The sequence below is a fragment of the Harpia harpyja genome, chromosome 10 (assembly GCF_026419915.1).
Source record: "Harpia harpyja isolate bHarHar1 chromosome 10, bHarHar1 primary haplotype, whole genome shotgun sequence".
Lineage (NCBI taxonomy): Eukaryota > Metazoa > Chordata > Aves > Accipitriformes > Accipitridae > Harpia > Harpia harpyja.
Genome location: NC_068949.1, coordinates 40,034,298 through 40,050,593, shown reverse-complemented (window position 1 = coordinate 40,050,593; position 16,296 = coordinate 40,034,298). Strand labels below are relative to the sequence as shown.

The 16,296-nt window shown below is 45.7% G+C and overlaps 1 protein-coding gene across 2 annotated transcripts in view; it reads right to left on the bottom strand.

Annotated features, from left to right (window-relative positions):
- The window catches only part of GRK5 (G protein-coupled receptor kinase 5), a 162,094-nt gene that overhangs the window by 127,007 nt on the left and 18,791 nt on the right, over positions 1-16,296 (bottom strand). The window contains exon 1 of one of the 2 annotated variants that reach the window (XM_052798659.1): positions 3,032-3,097. The exons of the other annotated variant lie outside the window; for it this stretch is intronic. Within the exon in view, the coding sequence (XP_052654619.1) occupies positions 3,032-3,080 (49 nt within the window). The 5' untranslated portion in view covers positions 3,081-3,097. Of the gene's footprint in view, positions 1-3,031; positions 3,098-16,296 lie in introns of those variants that run through there. 2 annotated transcript variants of the gene reach the window in all.

Below are 16,296 nucleotides of genomic sequence, written 5' to 3'. Positions count from 1 at the left end.
CATTCCATTTCAATATTTAGCATTTTAAGGCAGCACTTGGTACACGTCTTGAGAGGTATGCTAAACTTAGGAGGACTTAAAGATCTGGCTGTAAGTGGCACTGGCATGAAGCACAATATCCCGAGCACTCCCTGTCTCCCAGGGAAGAGAAATGACTTTTCACCATCTTTCCAGTAAAGCCGTCCCAGCCTGGCCCAGGCACGTGACTTTCTATCAGTGCAATGAGTATGTGGCGGCTGAAATGCAGAGATATTGATGGGTAATTTTATGAGTGCTTCTGCCAATAGATGCTTCTACGATGCATTTGATGGAGGGAGTGCTGAGCAATGCTGACCGTCTGCAACACCCCATCAATTTACTAGGATGAAAAAGCACTCAGGACCTCTCAGGATGTGTCCTCACTGACAAAGAGTGAAATGCCCTTTTCAGCTTGCTGGGAAGAAAAATAATAAAAGGCAAAAGCAATCATCTCCCCAACAGGGTAAGGTTCAGAGAATGGCTGTAAGACTGTGTAGTTAAAAGTCGTAATTAGCAGACAAGTCCTTGGCATTCACAAGCTCTGACTCCTTCTGATTGGAGACAGTGTTGTCACTTACTCGTGACTCATTTCCTAATAGGGAAAAATAAATAACACCGGAATCCCCAAATATCTATTTTCAGCCTTCTGATTAAACTGAGGATGTGGAAGAAGATATGTCTCCTCTTTTGAAAGATGACAACAAAGGAATGAAATGCTCAAATATCTAATACGGATCAGTTCTTCCAAAAAACAATTGAAAGCTGAATATTAAACAGGTCCAGCTGGCCCTGTCCCAAGCAGTGGGGATCTGCTATGCTCCAGAACAGCCTGAAGATCTATTTCTGCAAGCAGAAGATTTTTTTTTTTTTATAGCTTTCCTAAAATCCTAAAACACTCCTGGATGGAAGGACAATGTGAGTGCTACTGATACTACTGTGCTTGCGGGGACGGAGGGGGGAAGCGTCAGCAGAAATTGGGGGTCTCTGCATGCCCAGACTCAAAGGCAAAGCGATGCACCAGCCTGTAGAAGATGCGTCCACCCCAGTGACTGCACTGTGGTTCCTTCGTAGAGCAACAGATAACACCACATCAGCGGTCTAGCACTGATGCAGGAAACGGCAGGTCTCTCCCTACATATACGCACTCCAGTTTTGGGGAGGAGGGGTGTTGGGAGGAGGCAGGGTGAGTTTCCTGATGTACATAGACTTAGCAAATTAAGATTATTCAAGCGAAATTTGGATTCCGTTTTCGAACGCCGGATCTCAGCGCTGACCTAAACGAAAGGCATCCAAGCCTTTAAATTCACCTATTGCTGGATACAACATTGCCTTCAGGTCTTTTAAAAAAGGCTCTACCACAAAGCAGGGAAATGGAAAACACTAAAAAAAAAAAAAAAAAAAATAAAAAGTCTGCAGATGTTCTAAATTACTCATTACCGACACATATAACCCTCCCCACTCAATCTGCGGGCACCATAATTTTCGTCCTCCTTCTCCCCCTCGGGTTATATAATGCTTCGCGTATTTACTTTCATTGAAGTCTGGTAGCAATAGAATTAACCGTGGGCCAGACGACCTTTACGTAATGTGGGGCTGGTGGTGGCCAAGCCGCTTGCACCTAGCAGCTTAACTGCAGGCAGAACCACACTCTATCCGGTCCCTCGCAGCCACGCACTCGAGCACAAGGCTGCTGGGTGCTTGCACAAAGGCGTTGCCGCTAAACAACGCTTTTCTCTCCTCCGCCCTCGCATTCTCGTTTTCCAGCGGTAACACAGAAGAAAGCACAAATAAGCGTTTAATACTGTCAGTTCAGCCTCACTCTGCAGAACTTGAATATCTTCCTCCCACTCTTTTTTTTTTTTTTTTTTTTTTCAATAATGCTGAAATGTCCTTACCAGCCAGAGCTGGAAGGGTGAATTCATGAAGCGCTACCAAGCCCTCACCCAGCGCAGCAAGGGAAGCCTGGTGAGTAGCTCACAAAAAGGAGCTGGGCATTTTGTTTCCAGCCTGGAGAAAGAATATGAGCCTGGATTGCGAGGCAGCTTGGTGTAAGGGAACTCTGGCTACAGAGACCTGGGCAGAGACAAACAACGGGGTGCACTCGGTTTTTATAATGTACAAATGCATAAAAGCACTCCTGTAGGTACAGCCTGAATCCCACCGGCAACGGCAGCCACAGAATAAACATGACAACTAGGGCTTGACATTACGCACAAGCGAATATTTCTAATGTTATAAAGCAGTATCAGAGAGCAGCCGGACTGAGCTCAATCAGCACATACCACAAAGTACATATACACGCCGTGCACTCACAGGGTACGGCACAGCCTGCACCTAAAATATGGGCCATTCAGCTGAAAGGTTTTCGAGGGGCTGCAGATAATGAGAGAAAGGAGTTTAATGTGGCAGATGCTAGTTTGGGTCCCTGAACAGCTGTAAGTGTCAAGATACCCCCTCGGATGCCGGCGGAGATTGCGGGTGTGGGAGCACAGCCTCCCATAAAAAGGCTCAGGAAGGGTCCCTGGTAAAGCATCCCCGGACCATCGATGGGGAATGTAGAGCAGCAGAGGCACTGGTCACTGGAAAGCTGAGCTGGCAGGAAGGGGATTTCTGCAAGCAAAGGTGAGTCAACAGCTCAGGGCTTTAAAATGCCAAGCTCTCCATTACAGAAGTGGCAAGGAGGAAGGATTTATTGCAGCTGGCATTTCTAGAGGAAAATAATTTACCTTAGCCTTTTAGTGTTAAGCAATGCATACAGAGCTTGCTGAAAAAACCACCCCAAAATGACGTGAAATATCATGCTATTATCTTTAGGAGAAGATTAGCTGACTGAGCCTTTGCTGTTTTGTTCAGACCGCAAGGTCTGGATGATGCATTAGGAAGCACGCTTTTGAAATCATATTTTCCTCAGGCACAACACGTAAAGGTACATCTAGAATGTATGCCTATGGATGTCTACCACCTCACATTATCAACACAATGTACCGAACTCTGGTTTTTTCCTTCTTTTCACCTTTTTTTGTTGTTCCAGTGGTGATAACGTCAAGGAACTGGTTCAGCATTACAAGAAGCACTAACCACGGTCTCTCTGAGCTGATCTGGCTTCCTCCTGACAGGCCTCTAAAGTTAATACAGATATGAACCTCACCGAAATAAAGAACACGGAGAGCATCCTAAGCCCAAAATTGAGCTACAGATCCCCTCTAGGCTCAGGAATGTTTTGCGTTTCTTCCAGTGACCCAGGCCAGGTCTTCAGCTGCTGCAAACGAGCAGCAGCGGGGTTTGCTGTGCCCGGGCTCCCGTTCCCCGTCCTCTCCCGAGGAAAAGGCACGGAGCCAGGTCCCGCCGCGGGTCAGGTCCAGCCCACAAGCCGCCAGCTGCAGCTCCGCGGTCTCTCCTGACCACGGAGCATTTGCAAGACTCTCTGCCGAGTTCCCTGCCATCCCAGCGGGGACGACCGGGGAGGCAGCCGGGCTGCCAAGGCGCCCGCGGAGCGGGAGCCCACCGCGGGGCTGGGTGCCGTGCCAGCCCCGTCCCCGCGGCTCCGAGGAGGTGCGGCGAAGGGGACGACGCTGAAACTCAAGGTACGCGGCGGGTGGGCATGGCTTTGCCCGCAGAGAGGCTGATGAGGAGGCTCTCGGCGGGGAGAAAGCGAGAGCTCACGAGCCGTGCTGCAGAGCCAGGCAGGAGGGAGGAAAATCAGATCAACGTTTCTTCGCCTGTGCCAGCCCCGTGCATCCCGGAGACACGTAAGCACGTTCCACCTTCCCCTTGCGCAGATCCAGTCGCTGTGGTCCTCGAAGGACTTAAACGTCAACTTCCCGGGGAGGTCCCTTTAATCTTTGTTTATAAAGAGGGTAAACAGAAAGGTTAAGAGAAATGCCTGTGAGATGACTTTTCGGAAAGGCAGAAGTTAGCTGCTGCAGAGGAGCGCTGAAAATGCTCGTGCTCTTCTCAAAAATAAACAATCGGGAAAATTAGGCTGTCATCTGTCAAGGAACAAACTAGTATCAAAACAAAAAAGTTCAACACTGGGCCCTCAAGTCCTCCTCTAGCTATCTGGTAGCATTTAACGTTTTCCTTAAACACTGCACATACACTAGGGACTTCTCTGTAACACACAGAGTCTGGCATGCAATGGGCCTTGTGTATCAAAGATTCAATAGCACACAAGTCTCCAAAGGGAAAGCACTAGATGGACACTTAAGATGTTTAGCTTCAGATGTCAGACCAATTTAAAATTAAAACCATATCACCAGTTATTTTTTCCAAGAATGGCATATAAAAGTATGCATCTCTCTCCGCAGCACAAAACAAAACAAAAAAAGGCTTGAAGCCTATAAACAAACATTAAGTCTACAACTGCATTAATTCTTCGTCTCACTACAGAGGTGAAAACCAAAAATCAAAGGGGAAAATATCAGCTTCCTCTGTATTAGAACTCTATGAATCTAATCCACATATATGAAAGGATCTGGGAAAAAAATCTGTAGAGAAACCTGACTTGCATTTGCAAAGTCCTAAGAAGGGTTGCAAACAATGGAGATGAAAAAAAAAGAAACTCCTTCAAAAGAAAGTAAAGCTTTTGACTCTAAAGGAGTTTTAATCCCAGGCACGTTCGGTTTCATTTCATTCAGAGCTTGAGCCAAACCACAAAATTTGGGTCTGACCATTTCCCAAAGTTCAGAGCATTTTGAATCCAAAGATTTTGGTTTGGACCCAGTGCTAATGCTGTTATTGTATGGGTCAAATATCTTATTATAAAGATAGTAAACAGCAAGAGAAAGCTCTCAGACCGGCCAGGGCTCCCTCTGCCAGTTAATCACAGAAAATGTTCACAGCAGTGGAATGAAGGATGATGCTGTGGATACCAGAACTGGCCACAAACACTGGAGCACTTACGCAGCAGATCAGTGAAGTAGTATCTGCACCCTAGGTTAAGCAAATGCAAAGGCTGAAGCAAAAATGCCTATTAACTACTGTTATTGAGGTGTCAAAAAGAGCCTTCAAGCTATTGTTGTATTCAAACCTACTCCCGACGCCGTCACTTTTGGCCACCTGCTTTCAGAAGTTTCCATTCATATGTCTATGCAGACGAAGACATCTTCCATTCACCTCCCACTGCCTTACCAATACTGAGTGGAAGGAAGCGAAGATCATGCACAATTGAATTGAATTTGAATTAAACCGCATATAAACTCTAGGGTGAATGGAATGACTGTCAAATGTGGAACGGCCCTGTTTCCTGCAAGGACATAAACAGGGGAAACAACTACAAGCAGGGACTGCTGTAAAAAGCATAAGAGAGGTACACAAAGCTGAAGAATGTACCACAGCAACAACCACATACAGAAGTAAATACTTTTTATTCTTCGGTAGAAGCGTAAGCTTTCCTATGAAGATCTTAAAGCACTCCTAAAATGCCTTACGATGCATCAGTCCTGGTGGGAAATTGGGTTCGTTGTCATTTTATCGACAGGGAAACAGAAGCAAAGGTGACAAGATGCCTCGCTACAGGCTCAGCAGGGCACGGATGGAGTTTGCGCATGAAACACAACTGGACCTCTCCCCAGCCCCTTCACTACATACTAACACTTGCCTAGATGAGACGTAGCTACAATATAGGTAAACCACAAAAATGTCAGTTGCGTGAAAACTTCTCTCATCACTAAGCCCAGCCCATGACTTCTAAAGCCTAATCACTTGGCTTTTAATTTAATTTTTATGCATTAGCAGGACCGCAATTTTTTAATCCTGCTTTAACTTGCGAAGCTCCCCCTGCAATAAGCTGATTCAGCGGAGGGTCTCTGCCCGCACGCAAATGAAGAGCTTGACCTGGCGAGTACAAATGAGCCCAGGCTTTGCAGGAACAAGTTGTTATGGTTCATTTTAAAACCCTGAAGGAGGCCCAGGATGTCTAAGGAAAACATACTGTAGGGCTGAATGAATGGGGCATCAATTTCATTGACAGAGATGTCCTGCCTGGCTGCTTTGCTCTTCTTGTATTTTTGATACACAGTTTGGTGCCTTCATTCTGTGATAGTGGGACCTCTGCCAGGTGCTGTTACAGACATTCATAGTGAATGGTTGCAAGTGTGAAATCAACCCAGTTTTCTCTTTTTACAGAGTAAGGAACTCTCTTTGTGATCCAAATAAACCTTGAAGAAGGCTTCAAGCCAACTTCGTCACTGTTTGTTCTTACGTAACTAGACCAGGAACACTCAGTACCCAGAAGTAACAACAATTCTTCTATATACCTAAAAAACTACATTTACTTTGAACTTATCAGCAGCAAAAGCCTGTCATCTTTGGACATCATCCACCAGAACTGCCCAAGACAACTTATCTATTATTTTTGGGTGCCAACAACAATGGACTTGATATTGTCTGCATTTATCAGAACGGATTTGTTACCCAAGATGCAGATAATAAGAAACAATTCCTTTCCTAGTGGGTCCAAATATTATTCTGCTGAACTAAAGTGACTTTTTATATTATATCCACACGAAATCCGTGGCTTTAGGAATCCAAAGCAATAATCCTCTGCATTCATTCTTCAGGGCCCACATGAGCACAGCCAAAACCTGTCCACGGGGATCAGCTCCCACCTTTGCTTATGGTTAGAGCAAACAATGCAGAAGCCACAGCCACCTCTCCTCTCCACTATGATGTTCTTTCAGACGGCACCACATCCTAAATAGCTGCGTTACCCTCGGCACCAGAATCGCACCCCATTTGCAGCAGAGGCACCTGAAGATTTCAAGCTCAAGCACTACGGGACTGAGGTCCTCCCGACGGAGCTCCAGAGCGATGGATCCTGCCAACATCAGCCCCAGCCCAGGCAGTGCTGCCACTGAGGGACTCCCACAGCCAAATCCCCTCCTGCGCCCGCCAAGGTCATCCCGACTACTACAGGCTTAGCCTAAATCCTGGTTGGCATCCACTGCTACAAAATATAGGAGAAAATTTAAAAAAAAAAAAAAAAAAAAAATTGCCACCCATGTTGTGGAGCGAACTGCAGAGTTCTTTCCAGGGAAGGAGGGGAGCAGAGGCGGCAGGTCTCCCTGCTCCGACAGCGTTGCTCCCCCACACCCAGCCAAAGGGAGGTGGGCAGAAATGGGCTCAGGCAGCTCAGGGGAGGCTTCGCACCACCTGATTTAAGCATCTGACTTTGGGGTCGTTGGAAACACAGCCGAGTGAACAAGCTGTATTTCCCATCAGGGAGTTCCCGGTACAGGACTCCCCCGTGGGGTGGGGTGGGTGCCTGCAAATGGGTGCTTCAAAAGACCTCGAGGGGTGCCTGGCAGAGCCTACAGCAGACCGAGAGCCCTGCAGCGAAGCGGCCCTGATTTCAGACAACAGAGAGCAGCTGCTTGCCAGGTATTGCAATTGCTCTTCAATTGCTGGTTTGTTTTTTTCCTTAGTGGCTTACAAAAATCTGACGAGCATCTGTAAGCGGCTGCCATCCTGAGCCAGCCAAGGCACTGCAGGGCGACCCTCGAGCACGGGCTGCTTCTGGGCAAGCTGCGAAGCCAGGCTCTCCTCCTGAAGCTGTTAACAAATTTATAACTGCTCCAGACCAGGCACAGAGGGAGAACTGTAACACGTACTCACCGCCGGGTTACGCATACACAGCCGAAACTGCTGGGTGACAGTCAAGCACAAGTCCCAGAATGTCTAACCTGCATAAAGGGCTTTAAGTTTCAAATGAAATGAAATAAAAACAGCATTTAACTGCACATACAGCTTGCTACCACCTCTGGTGGCCAAGCCAAAAGTATTAGGTAGAGTTAACTTTGGCTGACACCACAGCATTTACTGTTTAATTTCCTGATACTTAAAAAATAATTTTTTAAAAATATCTGTATCTTGAATATATCTGTGTTACTGGGAACAGCTCCTTATTTCTTTAACAACAGCTGTGTTTTTGAATTCGCATTTCACAGATATTTTTCTCCTTCTAAACTCAACTCCATACAGCAGCACCCACAGCATCTTGGCAAAAACCTCCCTCCCTTGGACAAATATGTCACCAGACGTTTCTGGCAGGCTGTCCTCTCACAGATAACTAGCATGCCGAGCTAAGAATAGGATTAGCTGCTTCTCTAGCTACTTTGTCCAGGTGCCTGCAGAAGGTCTCTTGGTGTGGCAGTTCAGCTTCTCAGAGAAAGAACGCAGGACTGGGCTGTATCTCTAGCAAATTATTAGGAAGCATGTGGAAGCACGTGTGGGTGTTTGGGTCAAACACATCAAAAATCAGTGCTAAGAGTCAGACTTCAGCTGTCCGGTGATCCCTGGGTACTGTGACAAAAAACCTTCCCAAATATTTTATTATGGGACAGTCAAAGCATTATGCCTTCCTCTGAGCCTCCTGGCTCTAGCTGTTGTCACAAAAAAATATATCCAGATTATAGAGATCAGTAGTACAGTCCAAGACGTGACTTCTTTTTAGGCACAATCACCTACAATTTCTATGTGCCTAATACAATACACAAACAGTCCAAATTATATATATAATTAAAAAGTAAAACACTTCAGGCAAACAAGTTAAGCCTTCACTGGAGAGCCAGATGTAGTGCAGGTGTGCTCAGAAGACTCCTGAGTAGTATTTATCATAAAACATTTACAACAGGTCCTAAAGCTTTGTGGTCTTTTGTATTATTCTGCAAAACACCACTTTTTTTTTTTTTTTTTTTAATTGTGAACGTATCAAGTGGCAGGAGATAAAAGAGGTAACACTCCTTGAAGAGATGCCTGTGGGGAAATAAGGAGAGAGGGGTTTCATACAGGAATCAAGTGTTACAAAAGGCACAAAGCAAAGAAGGAGGTTACGTACATGTCAGGCTGTACCGTGAGGCAGACGAGAGGCAATGGCACTGGGAGAAGAGCTCATGGACCTTGAGCTAGAGAAGTAAGGACTGGAGTTTACTGCAGTAAGGCCAGTGGAGAGCCCTGAGAAAGGCTGCAGCGAAGGAAGAGGAATCACAGCTGGGAAAAAACTATTGGTGTCTCCCCCAGGAATTTCAAGTGGTTTCAGCCAGTAGTGCAAGGGGACTAATTCTCTGCAACTATCTGTTACATAGGTGACTGCATATTTCTCTCTGTGTGTGTACATATGTATAACGCACATGTGTCATACAGAGACAGTATGGAAATACAGTTATTCAGTGATTAGCCATTTTGATTCCTTTCTGTACCTTTACTTCCTCTGACTACTTTTAGAGACCTGCAGTCTCTTTGCCAATACGCAATGGCAACACTGGAAGAAAACAACCGCACGCAAAAAATATCCACTTTGTCAAGTGGAGGCTTCCTCTCTCTGTGTGCGTGCGAGTACGTCATTCCCCTCCCATTGTGTCCCGGGGACATCGATTGTCCCCCAGAACAGCCGACTGGCCAGCCTCTGATTAGGCTCCAGCCACCTTATCAGCTTGCCAAGCACGCACAATTAAGATCTCAACACCAGCCTACGTCCTCGTCTTATCCCCGATCCAATATTTCCCTGACGTTTTTTTCTTACGTGACTGCCTGCTGCACTTCAGGTCCAAAGTTTTGGTGGGGACACGAGCCCACTTAAAGAGAGAAAACAAAGCAAAAGCTCCCTGCAGCTTGGCCCCGCTCCCAGCGAGATAAGGCTCCCCGAGCTGCGCGGGGATCGACGCACCCACGACTGCCCTCACGGTACCGCTATCTGCTGCGGCCAGCGAGGCTTTCCTTGCTGCTGCTGCTGGGCTGCACACCGTGGCTGCTCCTGACTTCACGATAAATACGTGGCAACAGCTGTTTCCACGTACACAAAGGAACCAAGGGCTACGATAAGAGACTGAAATTCTCCACGCCAAAAGAGATGCAGACAGAAAAGCTTGAGGGGGCACCACTTCAGATGGCCAAACGCACACAGTTAAACAACTGTTTCCAACAGGTAGGAGGAAGGGATAGAAAAGTGACCTTTCCCATTAAGAATTACATATTTGTTTTGTTTCCCTACAAGTTAATTTTTCTGGCATCGTGACATATAAAACATTTTGAACTTTCTAAGGAAACTGCTATTAAAGCACTGAACATTACTGCAAGGGTGCATTTGAAAAACAGAACAATTAGGCATTACAAAGTTTATCTAACTTAGTCCCCAGTACCTTTCAGATTTGTCACCGCAAAACACAGACAGTTTGGGGGCCCGTTTAATGATTCCTGTATACGATACCCTTGCCTATAGGAAGAAGAGACCTCTCGAAAATTTATCATTGTCTATAAGCTACCCTCCACCTCCCTGCTGCAGTCTATTAGTGTACATCCTGGAAAAGGAAGGCTTTCTGAGACAAGGGCGTTTTGTTTAAGCCTCAAGAGCCCAAACCTTTAGGGACTCACTGAGAGCAGCTCGGCGGAGCTGGGGGTCCAGCAGCCCCAGGTATGCACACAGAGCCACAATGCTGGCAAAGCGACAGCAGAAACCGAGTCTCACAGGGAATGACGCGATGTTATGTTCTTTACTTTCATTATAGTTCACCATTTCAGCTCAACTACTACCAAGTTCCCCAGAAAAATTTTGCAGAGCCACTGCCAACGTTTAAGGCTCTCCAAAAATTCAGCCAGACAGAAGAGGAAATTCCACGCAGCGTGCAGAAAGTCTGAAGGAGGGGTTTCTGCTAGATAACGGGAAAGATGTGGCTGAGCTTGCGCTAGCACTTCCCTAACCACTTGCGTGAATTTCTCGAAGGTGTTCAAATAGGAGGTTTCCTATTGATGCCAAGGGACTGCCTGAACAGAAAGATAATTGCTAAAAAAGTACAGAAGAATTAGAAAGGAAACATGTTTCACTAAACGAGAAAATTATTGTCTTCTGAGTTGCTCCACGAAAACAGTAATGGGGAATTCATTAGCTTGTCCCTACTGGGAGGGTATTAAAGGGTAGGATTCTGCCACATTTCAAGCAGTCTGTGTAAGCCAATCCATCCTGTCTTATCTGAAGCCAGATCGCCTTAACCTCTTTTAAAATAAAATGCATAAAGTCTATTTGAATTTTATTCAAGGTCTTAAAGAGCACAAGGCACCACGGTGAAGATCCTGCTATGCCTGGAACGTGAGGCATCTCTGACCAGAAACACGATGGAGGCACAGAGATAAATGCCACGACAGCACTGCATTGCTTATTGGTTTCTCAAACCAGTAAACTCGAGAGTAACCGTAGGTGACGAAAGGACAGAGGACGTGATGGCATTTTTCACAGAGAAGCAGAAGAGAAACAGAACCGACGTGACTGCCAATGGCCAAGACCTGGTGTACAGCCAGGTCTGCAAGTGGGTGGCTATTTTAGCTTGAGAAAGAGAGAGACGCAGGTGCCGCGGAGGAGCGCGCGGGTGATAGCACGGTGCCGAAAGGCGCTGCTCCGAGCCTGCCAAGCCCCTCGTGCAATGCTGGTTTTAGGAACTGAAGCCAGAAGCTAAAATGACGGGGGGAGATAACAGCAAAAGAAGCTGGGACCTGGCTTTGATCTTAGGGATGGAAAGTCGTGAGTCATGGACGGAGGCTCCACGGCTGCCGGGAGGAAGGGGAGCTTTGATTCCAGAACAAGGGGTGGTTGCTGGAAGCAGAGCACACCGGAGACGTGGCCCGAAATCCACGGGAGGAGAAGGAGGCTTGGCACGCCGAGGGGCTGCAGCTGCCTGCTGGAGCATCTGCACAAAGAAAGGCTCCTCCTGGAGTTTTTGGGTGGAAAAAAGTCATTTCGCTCCCAGCGTACAGTACTTTCAGATAGACGATAAAATTCACTTCGTTATCTGGCAGCCAGCTGAGTCACAGCGCTTTTTCGGCAGCCCGTCTGACGGGCCGGGCTGCGTCGCTCCTCACCAGGCAGCAGAGCTCCGCCGGCTTCAGCCCCCCCGCGAAGGGCTGGCCGCGGGCTCCATCGGGGGGTGGGTTGTGGACCTCTTCAGCCAGGCCGGTGGTGGTCCAGCCCCCCCGAGGAGCCAGCGGTACCGGTGCAGGGTCTTTTAAGCGCCATTTGCGGGCACGGGAATGAATTACCTCCCGGACGCAATCGATTCATCTCACAACGATGATTTCAGGATTTCCCCAATAACGTCAGGCAAATACCGGATCAGATGCCTCCGACTGAGGTTTGAGAAGGCTCAGGTTAGGGTTTTATGACTGTAGCTGCCTAGAAACAGGAACTTCAAGGCAAGCTTTCCAGCAAGTAATGTGGCTACAGAAATCCAGAAATGGGATCCCATCTCCCAACAGGTTTAAACAAACACGTAAAACAAAAAAACCCAAGAAACCCATGGAGACACCGTACCATGTATGGAACCACAAAGGGCTTTAGAGCGTAAAATCCAAACTGGGAACCCAAATAACTAGGATTTCCAAAGAATCCTGTTGCTTTCATTCCCATTCAATGCTAAAAGTCTTCTCCATACAGGAAAAGGATCTATTTATGTTTCATTAGTGCCAGTTTTGTATATACCAATAGACTGTGTGTATATAGGAGAGAGGGGAGTACGCTACACAGCTGTGAGCTTTCTTGGCTAATTACTTGTTTTCTCTTTCTGAGCAAAATAAATACAACAACAAAATTCAACAGGGCATAACAGCACATCTATTAAGGCTGTACATTTTCCATCAGACTCCACTAGTATTTGTCTTAGCCACACTTAGGCTGAGAAACCCAGTCTATGGTATCATTCATAAACAGGAGGTGCAATGACCTGCACAGATTCATATAGTAAACCAAATAAAATAATACTCTGACTTGACATGAAGCAATGTAAGGTAGTGATGCCAGAATGCCAGTTAAAGAGACGTTAAAGTATTTAAGAAAGAATTGCCTCTTCAGCATCAGCAGCATCAAAACATTTTGTCCTAAGTCTGGAAGCCTGTTACATCCCCCCAACTTGAAAGGTTTTATAGAAAACTATAGTCTGAGCTGGGTTACGTACTTTTTAAAAAACAAAACAAAACAAAACTGTTTATTTCAGCATCAGTTTTGGTAATGAGAAATGTTCCATGTTCTGAGAATGCTTCTGGAGTTCAAAACACCTAAACCGCATTAAAACTGTGACTTTAAAACAAAACCATTGCAGCACTTAATAGCCACAAGCTTAACAACACTCTGGGCAGCAGCCGAATTACAGAGTTTTACAAGATGAAACAAAAGAAAGTTTTCAGAAATGATTTGCAAACACTAACCTTCTAAATCACAGACTGTAGCATGGTGTTCTTGCACTAAGAAGTAACAGATATTTCGGGTCCCGGGCTGCCAACTGGCAAAACCTACTGGTGTTCATATACTTTGGAAACAGGTCCCAGACTAGTCCTTAAAGCAGACTGACTTGTGGATGATTGCCTCATGGAACAATGATTTAACATGAATTCCTGACACTCTTACAGATTTTGCTTGCGAGTTACCTTTCAGAGGTTGACTCCGCAGTCACGTATGTTCTACTTTGAAGCTAGATGAACCATTCGTATGTACACATTTCCCCACGCGTAAGGGTTTGGGGAACTAATTCATACTCATAGATGAAAATCAAATATCTTTAATAACCTGTCGATACACTAGTTATTTTCCTCTGCAGTGAAGAACAGTGTCCCTAAATGTTTAAATTAAGTTATAAAGCAGAAAGCAGAAAAGGAAATATTTTCCATATGTTTAATTTTACACCATAATTATTTATTAACAAAGTCTACAGATACATGTTGTTACACTTATGGGAGTTCAAACAATATTCTTACTATTTAAAATATGTTCTTCAATTTGCCGCTAACTGGAGACATTTATTAGTTCCATATTTCACTAGCAGTAATTATTGCTGGGAGCCATACATTCACAATCTATACAGATCACAGGGAGACACCTGTGTGGATTTAAAGCTTAGCTAGCCCTGACATTATTCAACTGTTTGAAAATGTTCAATCCATTTAAAAGAGCAGGTTGCAAATAGAACTTGCTATCACCACTTCTTTTTTTTTTTTTTCAATACATGCTAGTATTTGATACAGCCTCACAGAAGCCCATGGGGTAATGAACTCTAACTAGTAATAAGTTGTAGCTGTACTTAAACAGAGGGGAACCTCGCTCTCTGCTCTGAGCACAGGCACAATCCACCACGTACTGGGACACTGTTCAGTCTCCCAGACTGGGAATGGGGGGAGTTTTGAGTTTTCTCCTTTGAGAACAGAAGTCCCCAAACCTTCTCTCTTCCTTCTTTCTCCTCCTTCCCCCTGACCTGGCCAATCTGACCTCGCTGGTGGGCTGTGTGACCTGTCCCCAAAGGGACTTTCCTGCACAGCAGAAGCTGCAGCACATGAAATACTGGGACGCTAGGTTACCTTCCTCGAACCCCAGGGGATGGGACATCCTACCCAGCGCTGAACCTTCCTCCACCTATTCCTCTCCTGGATGCCACAAAGGCCGACGCTGATCCCACAGCCCATCGGCCGTGCTTTGCTCCAGCACCTCGCTAGGAAGCAGAAGAGAAGCCACGGCTCTCTGGCACCGTCCGGGCTCGCAGGTTGGGATGTAACACGGGGAGAGAGAGCAGGAGGGAAGCTCAGTGCAACTGGTTTGTCCCATACATCCTACTGGAAGAGAAGGCAAAAGCCTAGCATCGTGGGTCAGGAGAGAGACGGGCCGTATCTGGCATGTTTAGTTGGCCTCGTACCATGCTGGGAGTATATTTATTGCCTGTCACTACCTTTTATATGTCCCGTAAGCGCATGACCACCAGGACAGTTATTGCTCTGTGGACCCTGGAAAACACCATAATGCCTGATGGAAGTGAAAAACTCACTGTAACAGCTCGAGTCAGCTATGGCAAAGGTGATGTTGTTTGTCCAAAACCTTTCCCTCAGGACTTGCAGAGTCCTGGCTTTTTCCAGTGCCCCCTAAAATGCCTCATGAGAGAAGAGGCTGTTAATGAAGCCAACCTGTTCTTCGTTTCCCTCTGTACCTTCCGTGTCTGATGCGAGGGGTCACCACTGAACTCAGTGCAAGCATTTTGAGCAATTGGTCACATGCTGTGACCAGGAGAAATATCAGTGCGAGTGAAAAACCATGTCACAACTGTGATTCACTTCTGCATTATTAATCTTCAACTTACTAATTTTGCCACCAAGTATTTTGATTCCAATTTTTAATTGCATCTGAAAAGCCAATTTATGCAGCATGAGCCCAACTTAAGATGTAGAAATTTTAAACCAGCTGACAGTGAAAGCCTACATTACTATTTCAGTGTGAGACTTGTGTTGCTGGAATGCATGCACATCATCAAATTAAGTTTAGCTTTGAAACCATTTGTTTTAAACAGGGTACACATTGACTTTTTTTTTTTTTTTGGCTGGAGTGGTGATATTTCAGCTGGCCTTCCTGCTTGCAACAGCGTCCCAACACAGTACTCATTTCTGCTACTCTTTATAAAAAGTTGAGATAACATTTTACCTGTATGTTTCCTACAGAGCCAAAATATTTAATCTTAGTTTGATGGGAAGAAGGAGCTTTATTGTTTGGAGCATAATGTCACTGATGAATGATATACTTGGATAAATTTTAAGGTATGGATAAGAGGAAAAAAAAAAAAAGGGTCCTGAGAAGGTGTGGGTTCCCACATAACAGTTACTTCTTCAATGCTTTCCAGAGAAGTTCTTTTGTTTTTCATGTAAATGGCTTTGTTGATGAAAACCAAGCCATTTGAGTCCCACTGCTTTCATATGGGGTTGCCAACATGTTCCACCTCAATTTAGTTGTGAGTTCAATAGGTATCTACCGTAGCAGCAGCTCTTGTTTTCCACTGTATTTTATCATATTTATATTTTGGAAAATCTCAGATCTTACTCTGCTTGAGTAAATCATCTGTAGGAAACAAGCAGCTCTACAACCGACATCATACACTTTTTTCCTACAACATCATGTCATGGCAACTATGGTAAAATGCTTTCACAGTTGCAGAAATACTTGCAAGAATTCAAATAAGCAGAAGTTTGCTGCATGAGAGGACAACTTTCTCTGCAGGTTGTAGTGCAGAGGTGAGGCGAAATAACATGAATTAACCTCATGGGCTGCAAATCCCTGCTACGACAGGGAGCTGAGCTCAGCGAGTGTGACACTTAGCAGGTCTCAAGGGACCTGCTGCGTTCTGCTTGCCCAGACCTCCCCCGCGACCACACGCAAGGTGCTTCTCCTTACCCTGGTACTCTGCCTACCTGGGTCTGTAGATTAGTTCAGTTATATGTTGCTCGGAGAAGAGACTGCATCATCTCTCACTGTGCTTTGCCAATACTGAG